General features: G+C 41.9%; 1 protein-coding gene across 1 annotated transcript in view; it reads right to left on the bottom strand.

Moving 5' to 3' along the window:
• Nucleotides 1–224: 224 nt before the first annotated feature.
• Nucleotides 225–18,883, bottom strand: part of TTC17 (tetratricopeptide repeat domain 17) — an 82,469-nt gene continuing 63,810 nt past the window's right edge. Inside the window, exons 19-25 of the mRNA XM_067557583.1 lie at nt 18,223–18,388; nt 14,992–15,112; nt 13,074–13,233; nt 10,821–10,904; nt 6,390–6,509; nt 4,038–4,181; nt 225–1,341 (exon numbers count right to left, since the gene is read on the bottom strand). Of these exons, the coding sequence (XP_067413684.1) occupies nt 1,210–1,341; nt 4,038–4,181; nt 6,390–6,509; nt 10,821–10,904; nt 13,074–13,233; nt 14,992–15,112; nt 18,223–18,388 (927 nt within the window). The 3' untranslated portion in view covers nt 225–1,209. The remainder of the gene's footprint in view (nt 1,342–4,037; nt 4,182–6,389; nt 6,510–10,820; nt 10,905–13,073; nt 13,234–14,991; nt 15,113–18,222; nt 18,389–18,883) is intronic.

Genomic DNA, 18,883 nt, shown 5'->3' with positions numbered 1-18,883 from the left:
TGACCAGCTCTAATTATCATCTCCCCTTTTTCTTCCAGAAGGGGAATATGAGGCACAGAAATTAAGTGACTTGTCCATGGTCAGAGAGAATCAATGGCTGACCCAGGATTAAAGGAGGAGTCCTGGCTCTCAGTTCTGTATTCACCCCCAGGGTGGAGCTGTGGGCTGAAAATGATACATGTGTTAAATTAACCCTTACAGAAAAATTAAATTACAGGCTAGAGTTTTGTTCATAAACATAATTTTATTTTGTTCCACGTATGTGCCCTTGTTGATACAACAATGATGTCTGGAGCTTCAGGTTCTCCACCGACCAAAGAAGACTGATATGGAAACACTTCACCTGACTTGTTTGCTCATAATCTCTGTTCTCTCTCTCAGCAGCTGAAAGTCTACAAGGCTCACAGAGATGGACTGTAACACTTGCACCTTATTCCAAGATGGGCAAAAATACAGTGAACAAAGGATTAATAGAACAAAGACTCAGGGCTGCAGAGGGCTTCGAATATACAAACAGACATAAAACCTCTTATTTGGATTTTAACTGATTGGCTTCTTTTTATCTTGTAACCAAAATACAAACCATTTAGACTGTGTCTCCTGCTGTTCTCATCCTCCTACTCCTCCCCATCTCCTAACAGAAAGAACGATATAAAAGAAGATTGATGATCCTAAAAATCTTTTTTTTTTTTTAAACTAAGATTTTCTTTAAATCATGTACCCTCCTCCCCCACAAACTAACTTGGAGTTGGTAACACAGCAACATGGACTGGACGAGACTGGGTCAAGCATGAATTTCGGATGGGTGGAGAGCTGAATATAACTTTTTTGCTATTTGGTGCAGGGATGTGCTTTGCATTTCCATTGACTTTGATGCTACAAAATGAAGCAAGTAATTGTTGGTGCTGGCGCCAATTTGGGCATTAAGAAAAACCTAATGTTTCTGGAGTAGGTCGTGGACATGTGGAAAGTTTCTTGGCTCAATATTTACACAGATGTTTTAAATCATGGTTTATGAAATGTATTTATTTCCCAAAGATAATTCTATGTCTGAAAAAACGAACTAAAAACCCCTTGATCCAAACCCCAATTTCTTTCCAAGAGTTGTTAGAAATCTTGATTCCCCAATTTATCTTAGCACCTCTCGTTAAAAGCAGAATAGTGAACAATGATTTGTTTTCTTAAGAAAAAAGAAGAAGCTGCTGATCTTTATGGAGACCGTCGTTCTTTTTTCATGAGTAAATGACACTGGATAGTGCGGATTCGACTCTTTGCTGGTGCAAACTCGGGCTGGAGTTTTAACGTTGATTCGTACCATCTCATGGCTTTTTCAAACTCCTCCTGTAAGGAAGGAAGATGGAAAATGTTAGCCTTCAAAACAATTAAAGTCACAACATACTTTATTCACTCCCTGTCCTAAATGATTATACAGTGCTGCAGTGGGCCATTAAATATGTGGCATTCTACCCCGGAAGTAGTTGAAGCAATCTTTCTATTTTCCTCACCTACCTCTCAGGGATGTTGGGTGGTTCATGGCCCAGTCCCATAGAGTGATGAGTGACACTTATGTCAAGGACAGCTGTGCATGCGCAGCACTTTCCAGGATAGGACCCTTGGAGTACATCTACACTGGAATAAAAGACCCATGATGTTGCCATGGCTGGCCTGGGTTCGCTGACTTCGACTTGCAAGGCTCAGGCTGCAGGGCTAAAAATCGCTGTGTAGACATTTGGGCTCATGCTTGAGTCTGGGCTCTGGGACGCTCCCCTTTGCGGGAGTCCCAGAGCTCGGGCTCTAGCATGAGCCTGAATGTCTACAGAGCAATTTTAAAGTCCTAAAGCCTAAGCCAGCTGATCCTGGCGGGGGCAATTGCTGTGCAGATGTACCCTTGATCAGTAAGTGTTTGTAAAGCACTCTGAGATCCTTGGATGAAAGGCAAGATAATGCATAGTACTGAAGCCTATTTTTAAAGATTCTTTTTTGCCTGTTTTTTAAAAAAAACAGAAATTGCATAATGCATCAAAAGGCAGTGTGGTTTAGTGCTTACAGCAGGAGACTCAGAGTTAAGACTCCTGGGTTCTTGCCCTGCCATTGACTCAACAAGTGATCTCGCTTAAGTCATACCCTCTTCATACCTCAGTGTTTCCATTTACACAATGGGGGTAATACTCACCTCCCAGTGAGGTTAGGAACCTTAAGTAAGTCAGTGTTTGTGAGGCTTTCCGAAATGTTTAGATAAAAGATCTGTGCGTTATTTATAATAACCAATTAAAATAGTTTTTCCTGAGTCAAATAAGAAGGGTCATTTCTTACATATAAGCAGCCCCAACTAGTTTCTTATGGGAAAAGTGACAAATTGATGTGCAGTATCTGACGTGAAGAACCAAGAACTTTTGCATTTCCAATGATAATTATTTACACTGCCATTTGTAACACACGTAAGGATACTTTTATAGTAATTTGGTTTTACCCTGATGTCTCTTAACTTTTATTTTCTTATACAATTCTGCAGTTTTGTGTAAGACTCTGTAGAATCTCCCAGAATTTTATGCACTAGCCAGATCGCGAACATTTCCAAATTATATGGCAATTTGCTGGTTAAATCTAGCAAATATAGCGTATGCCAACATTTTTAATGCTGTACTGGTAGCTAACATGAAACTTTTGATATTTAGCTTACTGGGACAGATTCTGCTCTCACATACGTAAAGGAATCACATTCACCGTGCTGGAGCTACTCTGTTTTATATATGTGGTAACTTAACTCAGAAGAGGAATTTGTCTCCATGCTGGCCTATCTGCAGGCCCTATAAACTGCCTGAACTGGTGCAAAAAAAGGCCCCTCACAGGGAACATCCAAAGCCCAGGAAGCCCTCTACACTTGGTGCAGAACCAATTCTGCCAGCTCTGTCACACCCTTTCCTTCCTGCAAAGAGCCATAGTGCAAGGGGCATTCTGGAGGCAGGAAAGGGTGTGTTGAGCATGGGGAAAAGCATGGTAGTATGTATTTTCAAAAAGTTAACTTCAAAGGGACACCAGCAACTCAACACTTCTGTCTGACATGTTTTGCATACTATTGTCATAAGTAACCACTCAGATTACTACAATAAGAAAGGAGAAGAGGAAACAAATCTTTTTCAGTTTGTTTCCACTATGCATCTGACAGCACTGTGTGCAGTTAGTGTCGCAGTTTATCTAATTATTTATATGTTCCACCCCCACCAAAGTAATATCTGATCACCTGGTCAGTTTCCCGTTATTTGTGTGGGCTTTTCACACAGCAACAAAGGAGAGTCAAAACAAATACAAAAATTAAGAATATGTGACTTAGTCCTGAAAAATTGGCAGGGGCATTTAGAGGCAAGTGAAAATACGTCAGACTCATTCGTTAATACTAACTAGATTTCAAGTTGATGGTACCCATCCTGATTTCTTGGCACCAGCCCTTCAAGTTGATTAGAATTAAGTATGTAACATAGGTCAAACGAGAAGTGGATAATCTAAGAGCATGAGACATTCTCGCTCCTTTTAATCAACAGGATGTAAAATCATGTGTTGAAAGAAATAGGTTTACAATGTGAGGGCGTTTGAATTCTCTCTATCCACTAGTGATCTTTGTGGGCTGATAATTTAGACATTGAAACTATGCCTCACTTGTGTTTATCCGCAGTTATTTTGTATTGTGTTGTATACACTTGTGCCTATAGAGACAGGGTAGGGACTCTTTGTTTGGCTCCAAATTTACAGTGCCATGTAAATTTTTAAGACCTTATTTAGAGGGAAGATTAAGCAGAATTATCAGCAGTTTGCTGCTGTCATTACTAAACCTCATGACACTAAACTATAAAAACAGCAGCCATCCCAGCATTACATGATCAGTGTAGGTTTTGAAAAAATTCAAAGAGCACATCTGAGAAAATATTCCTCGTTTCTGATCTTGAGCATCTCCACTTCCAGCCTCCTGCAACTTGAGCCCTGAGATTCTGAGCTTGCTTCTGGGCTCTGTGCTACTTCATGCTGTATCAGCTGCTACTCACCATTGCTACATAGACATTAGCCAGTGTGAAATGATTAACCACAAAGTGCGGGGCTATTTCCACTGCCATGGTAGCCACAATGATGGCATCATTCCAAAGTTTTGCGTTGTGGAAGATGTTCGCTAGGCTTATTAGTGGCACATCCTGAAAAGAGAAGAGAAAGAGGTGTAAATGGAGAGGGCAGTACAGCCTGCATTCTTTTGACCTTAAATCAGGGACTTGGCAGAGAAGGCTATGGACAGAGGGGCTTTACTATTTATTCCCTCCCATTGGGTTATTTCTTGAAGAGGGATGTTTCACTCCCATTTTATTACTCATGGTCTTAGACTTCAGAAGTACAAATCCAACCTCTGTAATATTTATGTGTAATTACACACAAAAAAACTACATCAAAAGAACACTCGTTACAGTTGCAAAGTCATCTCAAAAGTTAAGAAATGCCAGTGTTAAGACTGCCTGTGCAATCCTAATTTGGCCCTCTTCATCATATGCATGATCACATACTATTTTTCCCCACAGGACTCCTCTGGGGATAAATCAGTGTTGTGTAGTAAAGGAGACTGTTGTCTGTGGGGCCCCTGCCTCATATGTTGCAGAAGTGAGAAGGTGTGTTGTGAGGAGGTGTAGAGGATTTCAGGAAGAGAAAGAATGGTCTTGTCTTATTTAGGCAGCTGAATGCTGCCCTGGAGAATTGGATTCTATCCCTGCCTCTGTCACAAAGTTCCTATGTGATGCTGGGAAAGCTGCATAAACCAAATGTTCCACAGGTGGTCACTAATTGTTTGGGCACCTGACTGGGGTCTGATATGCACAAGTGCTGAGCACTCATACCTACAAATGAAATCAATGGGAGCTGTGCTTTGAACATATACATTGTTACATAATGCTAAGTACTCTGAAAAATCGGGTCCTGGGCATCTCATATTGGGCACCCAAAATTAGTGGACACTTTTGACATTAATCTCCATGCGTCTCCATTCCTCATCTGTAAAATGCAAATAGTGCCACCTCACCTCTCAGGGTGTTGTAAAATAAATGCATTAATGTGTGCGAAGCCCTCAGAATCTATACTGAAGAGTGCCACAGAAAAACCTATGAGGAAATTCTGTAATCAGAAAAGGGCTTAAACAATGTGCCATAAATAAGGCATGGAGACACATGAGGATAAAACAAAATATTGAATAGTTGCTCATTCAGTGCCAAGCCCCACAGAGTTTTCAAGCTGCAGCTAGATTTCAACAAACATAGCCCACATGTTTTTCTGGAGGCAGGTGCACCTTCCAGTAGGAAGACAAGTCCTGAGGTTGGAAAGCATTCTGGTGTTGAGCAATTACATGAAATTGCTGGAGACTGGTCAGCACTGCAGGGCTGTATTCTTGCCAAGTTGGCAGTGTGCTAACAACTGCCAATCATGTTACTCCCATCCCTCCCACACAACACATTGCTAAGGGAACCAATTCTGAAGAGCCTTAAACAGTTAAAGAAAAAGGAAGTGGTGGGAACATAAGGAAATAGAGTTGGTGGGGCTTAGCCTGCATGATCTCCTAGTTCTAGTCTTCCTTTAAGAGATGCAATGCAATGTGAGACTGAATTACACAAGTGAAACAGATGTAGTAGAAAGGAAATAGATTCAGTGTTGTCACGTGGAGTGCACTTGGGACTGGGAGCCAGCACAAACTAAATTATCTCTTTCCATCCATGTGGACCCCATCAACACAGTGTCTGAGCATTGCACAAACACACGTACATCCTCCCAATACCCACGAGGTAGGGAAGTACCCTAATTGCCATTTTACAGATGGGGAATAGAGTTGCAGAAAGATTAAATGATTGGCCCAGGAAGTTTGTGGCAGAGCCAGCAATGAAGCCCAGATCTCCTAAATTCCAATCCAATGCCTTAATGACAAAACCATTCTTTCTTCTTTTCTTCTCAATTCTAATCCCAGCATACCTATGTAAATTCAGCAGCTAAGGCAACGCCATACCCAGCATGATCAATCAATTCATTTATGTATTAATACCATGCTTGTCATTTATTACGGAGCACATCAGTCTTGAATAATATTCACCTGCCCTTCCAGGCTTAGGAGACACTTATAACTGTATCTTCTGCAGGTGTGTAAAAATACAGCCTATATTATAAAGAGGTGGATTAAAGCCATAAGGACCTTCACTAGGACTGGCTAATATCCTAGGTCAGTGCCTTGGCCAGGTGAGAGTACATTTGACATTTACACTCACTGGGCTTGATGAGAGCCAACTGATGAGAACTTACTATCTGGCTACATATGAGCCACAAGTTGGGAAGAGTTGCCAGTATTTCATTTCAGTGATGAGCAATGTTGTACGCACCTTCATATGATGCGGCGCATAGTGCAAGGCCTGCCGCAAACAGTCTATTGCCTTCTTTCCTTGACCTTTTACCCTCCAGTAGAGAGCTGCCATGCTGGAAAGGACCCAGGAAGTCTGATTCTGGGGGGAAAAAAACCCAAAACAATGCAGCAGAGGAAAAAAATACACATACCCGTACACAACATTCTCCCAGCCTGACCTCCTCCCTCCCTCTACACTCCCCACAGATCCATAACCAATGTTTTCCATTTAAAAATGAAGCAATATACCTTGACAAAAGGCAGCAAAAGCAGTTCCTTATCTAATAATGAGATTTACAAAATAAGTAAGTTAATTTACTTAAGTTGCAAAATCAAATGCCTGAAAATCAGGAAATGCCAGATTTAAGATTGCCCCTGCAACCTTCACTGTGACCTGTTGTGTGTCCATCTTGTGCACCTCCTGAGGCCAGAGTCCTATGGAAAAACAGTAAGTAATCATGTAATTAAGGACTGTAACATAATGTATATGCACCAGGGGCCAAATCAACGTTGCACGGACAACCTTAACTCTGGCATTTCGTAATTTCTGAATGCTTGACTCTGCAACCTAAAGAAAAAATGGATTACTTACTCGAGAGTAATTATGGGCCTTTGGCCACATGGATTCTACTCTTCGTATGCATGTGATCCATGCATGCAAGACTGAATTCTCCTAACCAGTGTTTTAACACTTTATAACGCAACTAAACAAAAAGGGAATTTCATTGGGCAAAGAAAAGGCACTTCTCTAGCCCAAGGTGTTTCCCAGTACCAAATTTCAAAAGCCTGCTGCAAAGAGCTGTTAGAGCTGCTTAGAAAAAGGTTGCAGGTTTAGCCATGGAGCATCCATGCCGTCAGGTGCAGGGAGGCTAGGTTTGGATGAAGCAGTTGACCGTGGTCCTGAGAAAGGAGGTCCAATCACAATGGGAGTGCCCATAGGTGGGCCATGGATAGATCGAGTAGCATCCCAAACCAGTGCTGGCACAGCCATGCGGGGCTATCAGGATGACCCGCACCTCGCCCCTCTTGATCTTTCTGAGGACTTTGTGGATCAGCGATATTGGTGGGAAGGCATACATGAGGTCGCCCGAGCATGTCAAAAGAAAGGCATCGGACAGCGAGCCGTTGTCAAGTCCTTACAGGGAACAGAATTGATTGCACTTCCTGTTCCACCTGGTGTTCCATTCTGGTGGTGAACAGATCCACTGGGGGAGTGCTCCACCTCTGGAAAATGAATTTGGCCACTTCTGGGTGCAAGGTCCAGTACCAGGAGAGTGGCCGCCAATGACTGTGGCACTGATGCTCCATAGAGTGACTGTCCTTGTTAACCTGTGGCCGGAGGGAATCCCCATGGGTTCTAAAACTGCCATGGCATGGGACACTGCGCTTGTGGCCAGATCTGCATTGGGGGTACTATGGGGAAGTCTGCAGCCACGGTAGAAGATTGCCCCTTAGGTAGGGTCACCTCCTCCCGCCTCCAATCCGAGGACCTGCTCCTTAGGGATCATGGGGGTGCCAAAGCTAGTTGCTTCTCCCCACTGTACTGGGAGTGTCGGTGCTCCGGTGCCAGAGAGTGGTGCTGTCCACATATGTCCACATATCCAGTGACTGGCTCTTGTCTTTAGGATTCCTATATGAGCTTGGTGACCGGGCCCGGGATTCCAGAGATCTGCGACGGGAATCCAGTGACTGGTGCCATCGCTCCAGGGACCAGTGATATTCCAGTGACTGGTGCCGTCGCTCCAAAGATCGGCACCAAGGGTCCGGAGATTATTTTTCCCTTCCATAACTCTTCTTGTCAGAGGACCTCAAAGTATTTTACAAACACTAACTGAGCATCACAGTAACACTGAGGTGGGTAAGGGATATACTGTTATAAATGTAGAGCAACACCATATAACTCTTTAGGGCAGAATATGTTTCCAAGAGAGGTTGTGGGAGGTTTTTAAGAACAGGTTGGACAAACACCTCTCAGGGATGGTCTGTGTTTACCTGGTCCTACCTTAGCACAGAATCCTGCATCCAACAGAATCTACACAGGGAATTTAGGTAGGGAGAGTGTAAACATCCAAATTAGAATTTAGCCAGGGCATCTAACAATGTGCCAGGGAATCTTTTAAAATTATATTTAATTTTAAAAAAAATACCCCCAAGTTAGACTTGTTCTTCCCCACCTCTCCAACTTGTCACTGTCCCATCTCTTCCCTATCCCTGGCTTCCTGTTACAGTCTCATTCTCCTTGCTTAACCAGTCTCAGCATCCATTCTTCAACTCAGTTACATATTCTCTCCCCTATCTCCAGGCTCAGTCTCACCAGACTTCTCTCTCAATCTACTCCTTTCCTTTTGCCCTAGTCCTGCATTAGTCTACTCTATAGTTGAATCAGATGGCTTTCTTCTTCCACGCTGTCTGGGTTCATCAGGGGGTCACTGAGAAAAACAGGCTTTTAGTTCCAGTGTCCCTGACACGGACCATTAAAAGAGAAGCCCTTCTGTATCCCCGTAGCCCTGGTCTGGAACATACTCAGTTGCTCTGTGGGGATGATGCATGCACAGTCTGGTCAACACCAGAAGAGTGGCTCAGGCATGCTAAATGAGAACAGAATCTTCAAAGATTTTAGCTGTAAAGCTCTAAGTCTCTATTGAGCTTGTGCAAACTGATTTTTCAAAGGCTTATAACTTGGCCAAATTTGGATGGATTCTCATGAGGATGGCAAAAGGTATGTCCCTGATGCAACGACCACTCCTTCCAAATTTCAAGTCCCTGCTCCAAAGCATATGGGGTACTAGAGCATTTCAAAGAAAGGATCTCAAGATATATATATATTTTTAAATATGGGCAAAATAATATACTTTTCCCTACCTTTGTTCTCTGAGGCAACTAAGCCATTTGGGCTGAAATATTTAGAAAATCAGCCCGAGGCACCACCCAGAAAGGAAATTTTCAGTCCAAACAGTTAAAAGTTTGGCAAAGTTATAAGAACTGAAAACAGGGTCTTACAATAGAAAGTGTCAGGTAACATTAACAGCATATGTTGCTACCAGCACCACCTATAATGATGCAATCCCCATGTAATGTGGTTTATCTATTTTTAAAAAAAAGGAGATAAGAACTTTCAGCAAATCTATTGCTATTAGCAGCTTCCTACCAGTTGCCTGATGCTGAATGCTATGTCACACATAGAATCATAGAACTGGACAGGACCTTGAGAGGTCTTCTAGTCCAATCTCCTGTACTCCAGGCAGGACTAAGTATTACCTAGACCACCTCGATAGGTGTTTATCTAACCTGCTCTTAAAAATCTCCAATGATGAAGATTTTCCAACCTCCCTAGGCAATTTATTCCAGTGCTTAACTACCCTGACAGATAGGATGTTTTTCCTAATGTCCAACCTAAACAGCCCTTGCCTCAATTTAAGCCCGTTGCTTCTTGTCCTATCCTCAGAGGTTAAGAACAACAATTTCTCTCGCTCGTCCTTGTAACAACCTTTTATGCACTTGAAAACTATTATGTCCCCACTCAGTCTTCTCATCTCCAGACTAAAAAACCCAATTTTTTCAATCTTCCCTCATAGGTCATGTTTTCTAGACTTTTATTCATTTTTGTTGCTCTTCTCTAGACTTTCTCCAGTTTGTCCATGTGCTATGTAATGTTGGAGGTTGATATTAATTTAGAAAGTAGCAGGAGATTTAAAAAGCAGAGCTATAATGCATGAATAATGTTGTGTATTGGGATGCTAAAGTCAGTGCATGTGTGCACACACACACCACACACAATTAACTCAATAGCAGTCTTGCCGTGTTTGAATAGGTTTTATGGCTAAGAAAGACGTGCTCTATGCCTAACCCAGCCACAGTCTTAGTTCTTGGTTCACTTATTTGGGTGATGCTCGTTGGATTCAGTGGGAACTGAAGCTGTGTAAGAGGAGAATTTGGACCTTAATCTCTATGTTTTAGTTTCCTCAGCTTTAAAACAGACATAACGGTACAGTCCCAGGCAGGAATGCCATAAGGCTACATTTATTAATGCTTTCAAAGTACTTTTAAGATCCACAGATGGAAGCCAGTAGAGAAGAACAAAGGATCACAACCAAAGCTGCCCAGTACACGGATGATGTCATAAGGGTAGGATACTAAAGAACATTAAACATTTTTATTTTATTAAAGAGATATGCACAGAGATCTGACAGATCTGCCTCCATTTGCATATGCATAGGATGTGTGTCAGAAAAGGCTTGCAAGCAGTCGTAGGTATTATGTAGAGATACAAGTCTCTTTAAACTATCACCCAGTACCACCATGATCCTAGACTGAGTTTCTAGACAGATAACTGGCAGTCCAGCCTCAGGGCTAAGTAAAGTATAGGCCACTATAAGGCCCTGCTGCAATTTTGTCTGTCAGACACACATACCTTTTCCAAAACTTTGGCTATTCGAGTTCCGACTTGTTCTAATGATTGTGGTGAATACTGGTCTTTGCCAAGATTCTGTAATACCTGGGGAGGAAGAAAAGGTGCTTAGATAGTGGAAATTGAGCAGATGAAATCAAGGCAACATAAACAAGTAAATGGCTTCTTAAAATGTGATGGTGTCTCCCAGCAAAGACCTGATCCCTCCCCTAAGAAGCACTCTGTATTGCCTGCATACCTGGGGGTTTTTGTGTACACTAAAAGTGTGATAGCTGGCAGTGAGAACAGGGCCCCTGGACTACAATACTGATACATGACAAGAGATGGATTCAGCATTTTATGATCTGCTCAACATATGCAGTAAACTTTTTTTGAAATAACTTTGTTGTTGGCGAAAGATGCCAGATTGACAGCCCGAGCAACTGTTTAGCCACAGAATAGGTACAGCTTTGGTAGCAATAGCAAGACAAATTTCCTCTCCAATGTGTCTTACAGTAGTCTGGAAAGATTAAGAGCCACTGCTCTATCCTTTTCAGAAGTCTGATTTGTCTTGCATACCTCAAGTTTCACCTCAGTTAAAATCTATTTGCTTACAAAAATCACACAAAAATACAAAAGTGTCACAGCACACTATTACTGAAAAATTGCTTACTTTCTCATATAACTATACAATAAATCAATTGGAATATAAATATTGTACTTACATTTCAGAGTATAGTATATAGAGCACTATAAACAAGTCACTGTCTGTATAAAATTTTCATTTATACTGACTTCGCTAGTGCTTTTTACATAGCCTGTTGTAAAACTAGACAAATATCTAGATGAGTTGATGTACCCCCTGGAAGACTTCTGTGTACCTCCTATTTAAGAGCCACTATCTTAGAGGGACCACTTTTCAGAGGGAGGAGGCAGTGCTGTTTCCAGGGACTATTTGATTCTCACCTCTTGTTTAGAAAGCCAACAAGGGAGTTAATAATATGGACTCTGACCTACTAAAAATGAAGTGAAATCATCATAGGCTGCTGAATAGCCATCAAATGGTAGTAAGTTTGGTCATTCATTACTACCCATGAGCAATGAATCAGAGCGGAAAGACTTTTTAGCCTATTACAAATCCTCTGAACCATCCCCGTCCTTTACATAAACCTCACTGTCTCTTGAGCCTTAGAATCATAGAATCACAGAGTTGGAAGGGACCTCAGGAGGTCATCTAGTTCAACCCCCTGCTCAAAGGAGGACTACCTCAGTTAAATAATCCCAGCGAGGGTTTTGTCAAGCCGCAGCTTAAAAACCTCTAAAGATGGAGATTCCACCACCTCCCAGGTAACCCATTCCAGTGCTTCACCACCCTCCTAGTGAAAAACCTTTTCCTAATGTCCAAATAGACCTCCCCCACTGCAACTTGAGACCGTTGCTTCTTGTTCTGTCATCTGCCACTACTGAGAACAGCCTAGCTCCATCCTCCCTGGAACCCCCTTTCAGGTAGTTAAAGGCTGCTATCAAATCCCCCCTCATTCTTCTCTTCTGGAGGCTAAACAAGCCTAGTTCCCTCAGCCTCTCCTCATACATCTTGTGCTCCAGCCCCCTAATCATTTTTGTTGCCCTCCGCTGGACTCCAACTTCTCCATATCCTTTTTGTAGTGGGGGGGGGGAGGGGCCCAAAACTGGACACAATACTCCAAATGCGGCTTTACCAATGCCAAATGGAGGGAATAATCACTTCCCGCGATCTGCTGGCAATGCTCCTATTAATGCAGCCCAATATGCTATTAGCCTTCTTGGCAACCAGGGTACACTGCTGGCTCATATCCAGCTTTTTATCCACTGTAACCCCCAGGTCCTTTTCTGCAGAACTGCTGCCTAGCTCGTCGGTCCTCATTCTGTAGCTGTGCATCGGATTCTTCCATCCAAAGTGCAGGACTTTGCACTTGTCCTTGTTGAACCTCATCCGATTTCTTTTGGCCCAATCCTCCAGTTTGTTTAGGTCCTTCTGTATCCTATCTACCACTCCCCCCATCTTAGTGTCATCTGCAAACTTGCTGAGGGTGTAATCTACCCCATCTTCCAGATCATTAATGAAGATGTTGAACAAAACCAGCCCCAGGACCGACCCCTAGGGCACTCTACTTGTGACCGGCTGCCAGCTAGACGTGGAGCCATTGATCACTACTCGTGAGTCCTATGCTCTAGCCAGTTCTCGATCCATTTTATAGTCCACAGTCTCCAAACAGCAGTGTGAAGACAGAGGTGTACCTCTTTCAGCTTACTCTCTCCAGTGTAATGCAGGCTAGCTCGATTGGAAACCCCTTGCAGATGGTCCAAGGTGTGCATACTGGTAGGTAGATTGGGGTTGCAAAGGGGCTCCATGGCTGGTTCTTGCAGCTGCGTGGCAAAATCTATGTGCTCTGTAATGCTAGAAACGAAGGAAAACAAGTTTTAAGTTATACAAAGAACCTCCCAGTCAAGAGAAGGAGAGGGAGGAGTCAATTTACAAAAACAGCTTATCTAGTAGCTAAGTTTTGTTTGGATCCTGGCAGAGCCCCATTTAGAGAACAGGAGAAATTTGACCTTCACCCTGCAGACACATTTCTAAAGCAGCAGACTTCTTTGCTAACCCATTCTAGCTGGTACTTGTGTCTCTTATTAGATTGTCTAATGGAGTGGTAGAGACACAAGATGGGTGAGGTAGGATCTTTGATTGGACCAACTTCTGCTGGTGAGCGAGACAAGCTCTCAAGTTGACACAGAGCTCTCCCTCAGGAGTGGCAGTTAACCATAAGCTAGTTTCCTTACAGCAGCAGAGGTGAGTTAGTCACCAAGGAAGGAGGTAGACTGGTAGCCTTCCATTAGTACTTCACACATGTATGATTACATAGATCATGCCAACTCGCCAACCTCTTCCCCTTCACAACATTGCTCACTGTTTACATTAGTAAGACCAGGTTTCCAAATCCAAGACAGCTCATTTTCCTCTGTCTGCCTAACCAGTAGGTTTTATATTCTCTTTCGGGAAGTATGCAAATACGAAGGGGACTTGCAATATTACAAAATAGGCTAGAAAGTGATAAGAAAAAGGGAAGGGAGATATTCTATTTATTTTGATTTAAATAACAGTCCTTACAAGTTCCACAGGGGTAGCCGTGTTAGTCTGTTTTTAGCAAAACAGCAAAAGTCCTGTGGCACCTTAAAGACTAACAAATTTATTTGGACATAAGCTTTTGTGTGCAGAAACCCACTTCGTTGGATGCAACCTGACAAGGAAAAACCACCCAGAAACAGAACACAACCAAAATTTAACTAACCAGTAAGTAAATCAAAACAACAAAATATACTCACACAAACCTGCAGTCCTTCCCCAAAAGCCCTAGCAAATAGATTACCTTTGCAGCAATCCCTGAATGTCAGCAGGTTTAGACCAAGGTAGGTAGCAAGTTCCAGGGCCAAAGGGACCAGCTGGAGAATGACCTTCTGACAGCCTCCTCTCTATTATACCATTGGTATAATCACCTATAATAATTAGCAGGTATTCTAATATTACACCTGCTAACTCAGCGCCTCCATTGACCACAACTACAACACTCTCACTCACAGGCAGCAGTATCTCAGGCCTTAGACACCATCTGGAAACCAGCAGGCAGTCCATGTAAACCTGGGAGCATTGGTGTCATGCTCACAAGATACTGTGCATAACAAATAGGCTGCAGGATTCCGCACAAGAATGGATTTAAAGGGGAGCCCCACGTATAACACTAATGAGTTGACAGAGGCAGCAAGAACAGTAACATGGTTTGTATCTGAGAGAAAAGGTCATCCTTGCCAAGAACAGACAGAAAATAGCCACCCTGTTCATTGCTGCTACTGGATTTTCTAGAACAACTGAGGATCTACCACTACCTCTAAATTGCAAGTGTGGGTGGCCAATAGGGACAAACACCCTCAAATCAAAGTGCGAAGGGGCTGTCACAATCCCCAGCCCTGCTGCTAGCTCCTGGCTGATGAGTACCATTCAGGTGGTATTAAGATTGGTTGAAGCAATTGGCTTCAGAACTGGATGAAGAAGAGTTGCCATTTGTTTTATCAGACCACTAAGATGTTTGGCATATGTACATAATAAGGCCATACAACCACCCTATCCAGATGACTTGATTAAGTTCACATGCATGATACTCACTCAATATTTTTAGCAGAAACAGCTAGCCATGTGCTGGCTACAGTAGTAAATTCCACCCTGCGAAGTTTCAAACACTCGTCAGGACTTGGCCAGCCCAGGCTGCGATAGTCATGCCTTTTCCCTAGAAAGAAGCAAATAATACAAGAAATTCTCTTAAAAAAACCAAAGATTAATTTTTAAAGATTTATCAAGTGCCAGATTTACGCACCACTTTACACATGTAAAGGCATGTGAGGCATTCCCTGCCTCAAAGAGCTTATTATCTAAGGCCCCAATCCTGCAAGTGGACTCCTGTGCTAAGAGCTCCACACGTGTGGAACCCAAATCTGCCTGAGGGGATTTGATTGCAGGATCGGAGCCTAAATAGGATATAACAGATTGCAATGTGTATTTTTAAAAATGCTCTTTTTATTAGTACCTTTTCACAGCTGTAGTTCAAGTATACTTCTTCTCTTGTTTACACACAAGAAAAGCAATGTTACACCTGCATTTCTGTACTTACAGTTTCTTTAGGCAAATTAATTAAATACTAATGTTACCATGGAAGCACTGAGATTCCCTTGTCAGTTCTGCAGTTTACTTCCAGAACCAATGCAAATACTTTTTGATTACTATAACCTCTATTCTTCTTGTTTCAGAGTGAGATGGAAGAATGTCAATATTTTTCAGGAAATAATTTTACTATTGATCATGATGGATCATATCTTGTACAGAGTCTTACTAGTGGATCCAAGAGCACTTTAGAAACCATTAAGAAATTAAATCTCGGCACTCCCCATTAGGTTGGTAAACATTATTCTTCCCATTTTACAGATTAGCAAACTGAAGCAGGAAGATAATTTGTCCACAGCTATGTGGAAAATCAGTGGCAAAGTCAGGAGTAAGGCCAAGGGGCCAAAATCCATTGAAGTCTTCCTGCTGACTTCAATGGGATTTGGATCAGGCCCTAAGATTTCAGATTTCCTGTTTTAGCCACTAGGCAATACTGCCTCTCACATGGCAGTTTCAAAAGAAGTGGAGTGTATAAGAAAAAAATTTTAGCCACTAAATAGCTCAGCAAGAGTAACTCTGACGGCCCTAATAGTGTTTAGCTATTACAGTGCTTCATAGCACCAACAGTACTATGTTTAGAAAAAAAAAAAAAAAAAAGAAGCAAGCAAGCAAAGAGCTAAATGCACTACCTAGGCAGCATTTCAAGATCTATTCCCACTTATTTGATTTTTTTTTTTTTTTTGCGCCATTTGGATCCAAAACTTACTTCCTACCTGAGGATGAAAGCGCTTTTATTTTAATTTTGCAAAATTAAAATAAAACTATAACATCAATTCATGGAAAACACTTTGATTAGAGGCCCTTTAAAGAAAGTTGCACTCAGTGCTTCATTAGGAAGATTCATGCCAGGGTGATCATTTCTTACAGCATGTCAGCACTATGGAATATATTTCATTCCTAAGTACTTAATAATTCATATGGGCATTTCTGAGTCCCCTGTTGCTGGTGATTATCTCACTGAGGAATGATAACATATAACAAGAGGAAGGATGGTCCACTGGTTAGGGAGCTAGCCTGGGGCTTGGGACATCTAGGCTTATTTCTCTGTTCTAGTACAGACTTCCTGTGTGACCGTGGGCAAATCACTTTGCCTTTTTGTTCTTCAGTTCTCCATCTGTAAAATGGGGATGGTACATAGTACTTCCTACCTCATAGGGGTGAGGAGAGGATAAATACATTAAAGAACATGAGACACACAGATACTACAGTATCAGAGGCCATACAAATACCTAAGACAGACGACAGATAACATTCGTGAGCCCAGCCGTATGGAAAGTGTAAAGTCACAGGCTACAATCCAATTTCCAATCTGCTTAGCCCCAAGTTATCTTTACTATTTAAATATTAAACAAATTCAAATCTTCCAAGTGCTAAAATGGGAGCTTGTTAAAAGGTGCATATTAGAACTTTCAAAATGCAAAATGGCCTCCTAGTCAAGGTCAAATCCACACCAATTGGTCAAAGTCAAAAATCTTCTCTGAGCCAATGACTCATTGGCATGATGTGGTTAAGGCACAGCAGTTTCATTGCACACTAGGGAGTGATGTGGCCATCATCATGTCCAACCAATGACTGCCCATTTTGCACCTGGGTGAACTGGAGGGGTGGCCTTTAAGCCTAAAATTGAGCTTGACTCAAACACACGACCTTCAGGACTGTAGTTAGGCACCTTACCCATTCAGCCACAGTAACGCTCAATTGGTCACTGTCTTAAATTTGTTGCAATAAGACAGCCCTTTGCTTGAAAAACACAATATGAAGAAAAAAAACCCTCCCAAAACCAACAACTCTGCACCATCATCCAAGTACAACACTATCTAGACTCCCTGTCTGCTGAAATCCTCACCCATACCTTCATTTCATCCCATTTTGACTATTTGAACTCTCTCCTCTATGGCATCTCTAGGCTCTTCAGATTTTAGCATGTGCAGAATGCCACGGATACCTCCTGAGGTGGATGCACACCTTCATGCTTGGGTCAAGCCTATCTTACCAATCTTGCTTCTATTTTCCTCCTGCATTCCCTCTCTGTTCCCCAACACAACCTTCATCTTTCTTCACCTTACTTCACCTCTGTTGGTGTAAGAGTCTTCTCCTCTGCAATTCCTGCCATCTGGAACAGACTTTTAGTCATTGTTTCAGGCCATCACCAAAGAAAACACAGTAAAAATGAAAACTCAGCTGACCACTGAGACTCAGCCCACATTTGTTTTTTTGTAAACTCCTTAGGACATGGATTGTTCATTTATCTAATGTATCTCATACTCTGTCTTTCACCGTGGTATCTGAACATTCAAGAATACTGTGCACCTCAATGGCACTAGTTAAATACTACCACTATCATCTCTCTTTTGCTTCATTCAAATATCACCCGAAAACCATCTTTCCTCCCTTACCTTTTCTCCTCTCAATTTCTCTCTCCCCCCTATTTTTCATTTTACCCCTAAAAAATGTTTTGGAAAACAGCTGAGGTGAAAAATGCTATACATAACATAGTTGTATTGTACTACATAGACATAGGGGTTCCTAGGAGAGTGTTTATGGGACAGAATTCTAATTCTGTCACTTACTCCTATAGATTGAAATCTCTCTTTAATCTCTCACTGAACCATTTGATGTATTAATGCAACTGAATGTGAGACACTGAAGGATTTGCTTTCCCTGAAAACAGTAATTTACCTGGTGGTCCAGGGGAAGGTATCTTTGGGCCACTGATCTCTAGTGCCATTTGGTAAAGGTTTTCATCTTCTACATTAACCCCTTCTTCTCCATTTCTCCCAGGGGGTTCCTGAAGATCCAAGCTTTCTGCTTTTGGTTTCTTTAAACGTTTAACCTGGAATGTGATCTGTTAAAGAACAACATTGCTAGGAGTAACTGTGACAAATTGCACCATGTTGCACAAATGAAATACATACACAAATGAATTTTCTAACATAAGAGAAAGTTCATTTAATTGCTACAGAACTGGAACATTTTCCTTTATGTTCTGTTACTAGCATCATTAAAATGGACATCAGGTATCCTCACACTAACTAGAGTTTTTAAATAATATTGCACCCCCCTTTTATAATAATTTGTCATTGGGGGTAAAAGTCCAAGGCCAGTTAAAGCAGAATAGCATTTTATTTTTTAGTTTTCTTTTAAAAGACAATTGTTTATTAATGTTTATAATGTTGTTGTAGCAATATTCATCCCAGGATATGCAAGAGAAAAGGTGGCTGAATATCTTTTACTGGACCAACTTCTGTTGGTGAAAGAGAGGCTTTCACACTCCACAGAGCTCTTCTTGAGGTCAGAAAAAGACCTGAAAAAGCTTCATGGAGCTCAAAAGCTTCTCTCT

Source organism: Emydura macquarii, unplaced genomic scaffold, assembly GCF_026122565.2.
Source record: "Emydura macquarii macquarii isolate MOO-44397 ecotype Brisbane River unplaced genomic scaffold, CSIRO-AGI_Emac_v2 contig_1876, whole genome shotgun sequence".
Taxonomy (NCBI): domain Eukaryota; kingdom Metazoa; phylum Chordata; order Testudines; family Chelidae; genus Emydura; species Emydura macquarii.
The sequence above is the reverse complement of the archived record's forward strand: the minus strand, read 5'-3'. Positions and strand labels throughout refer to the sequence as shown.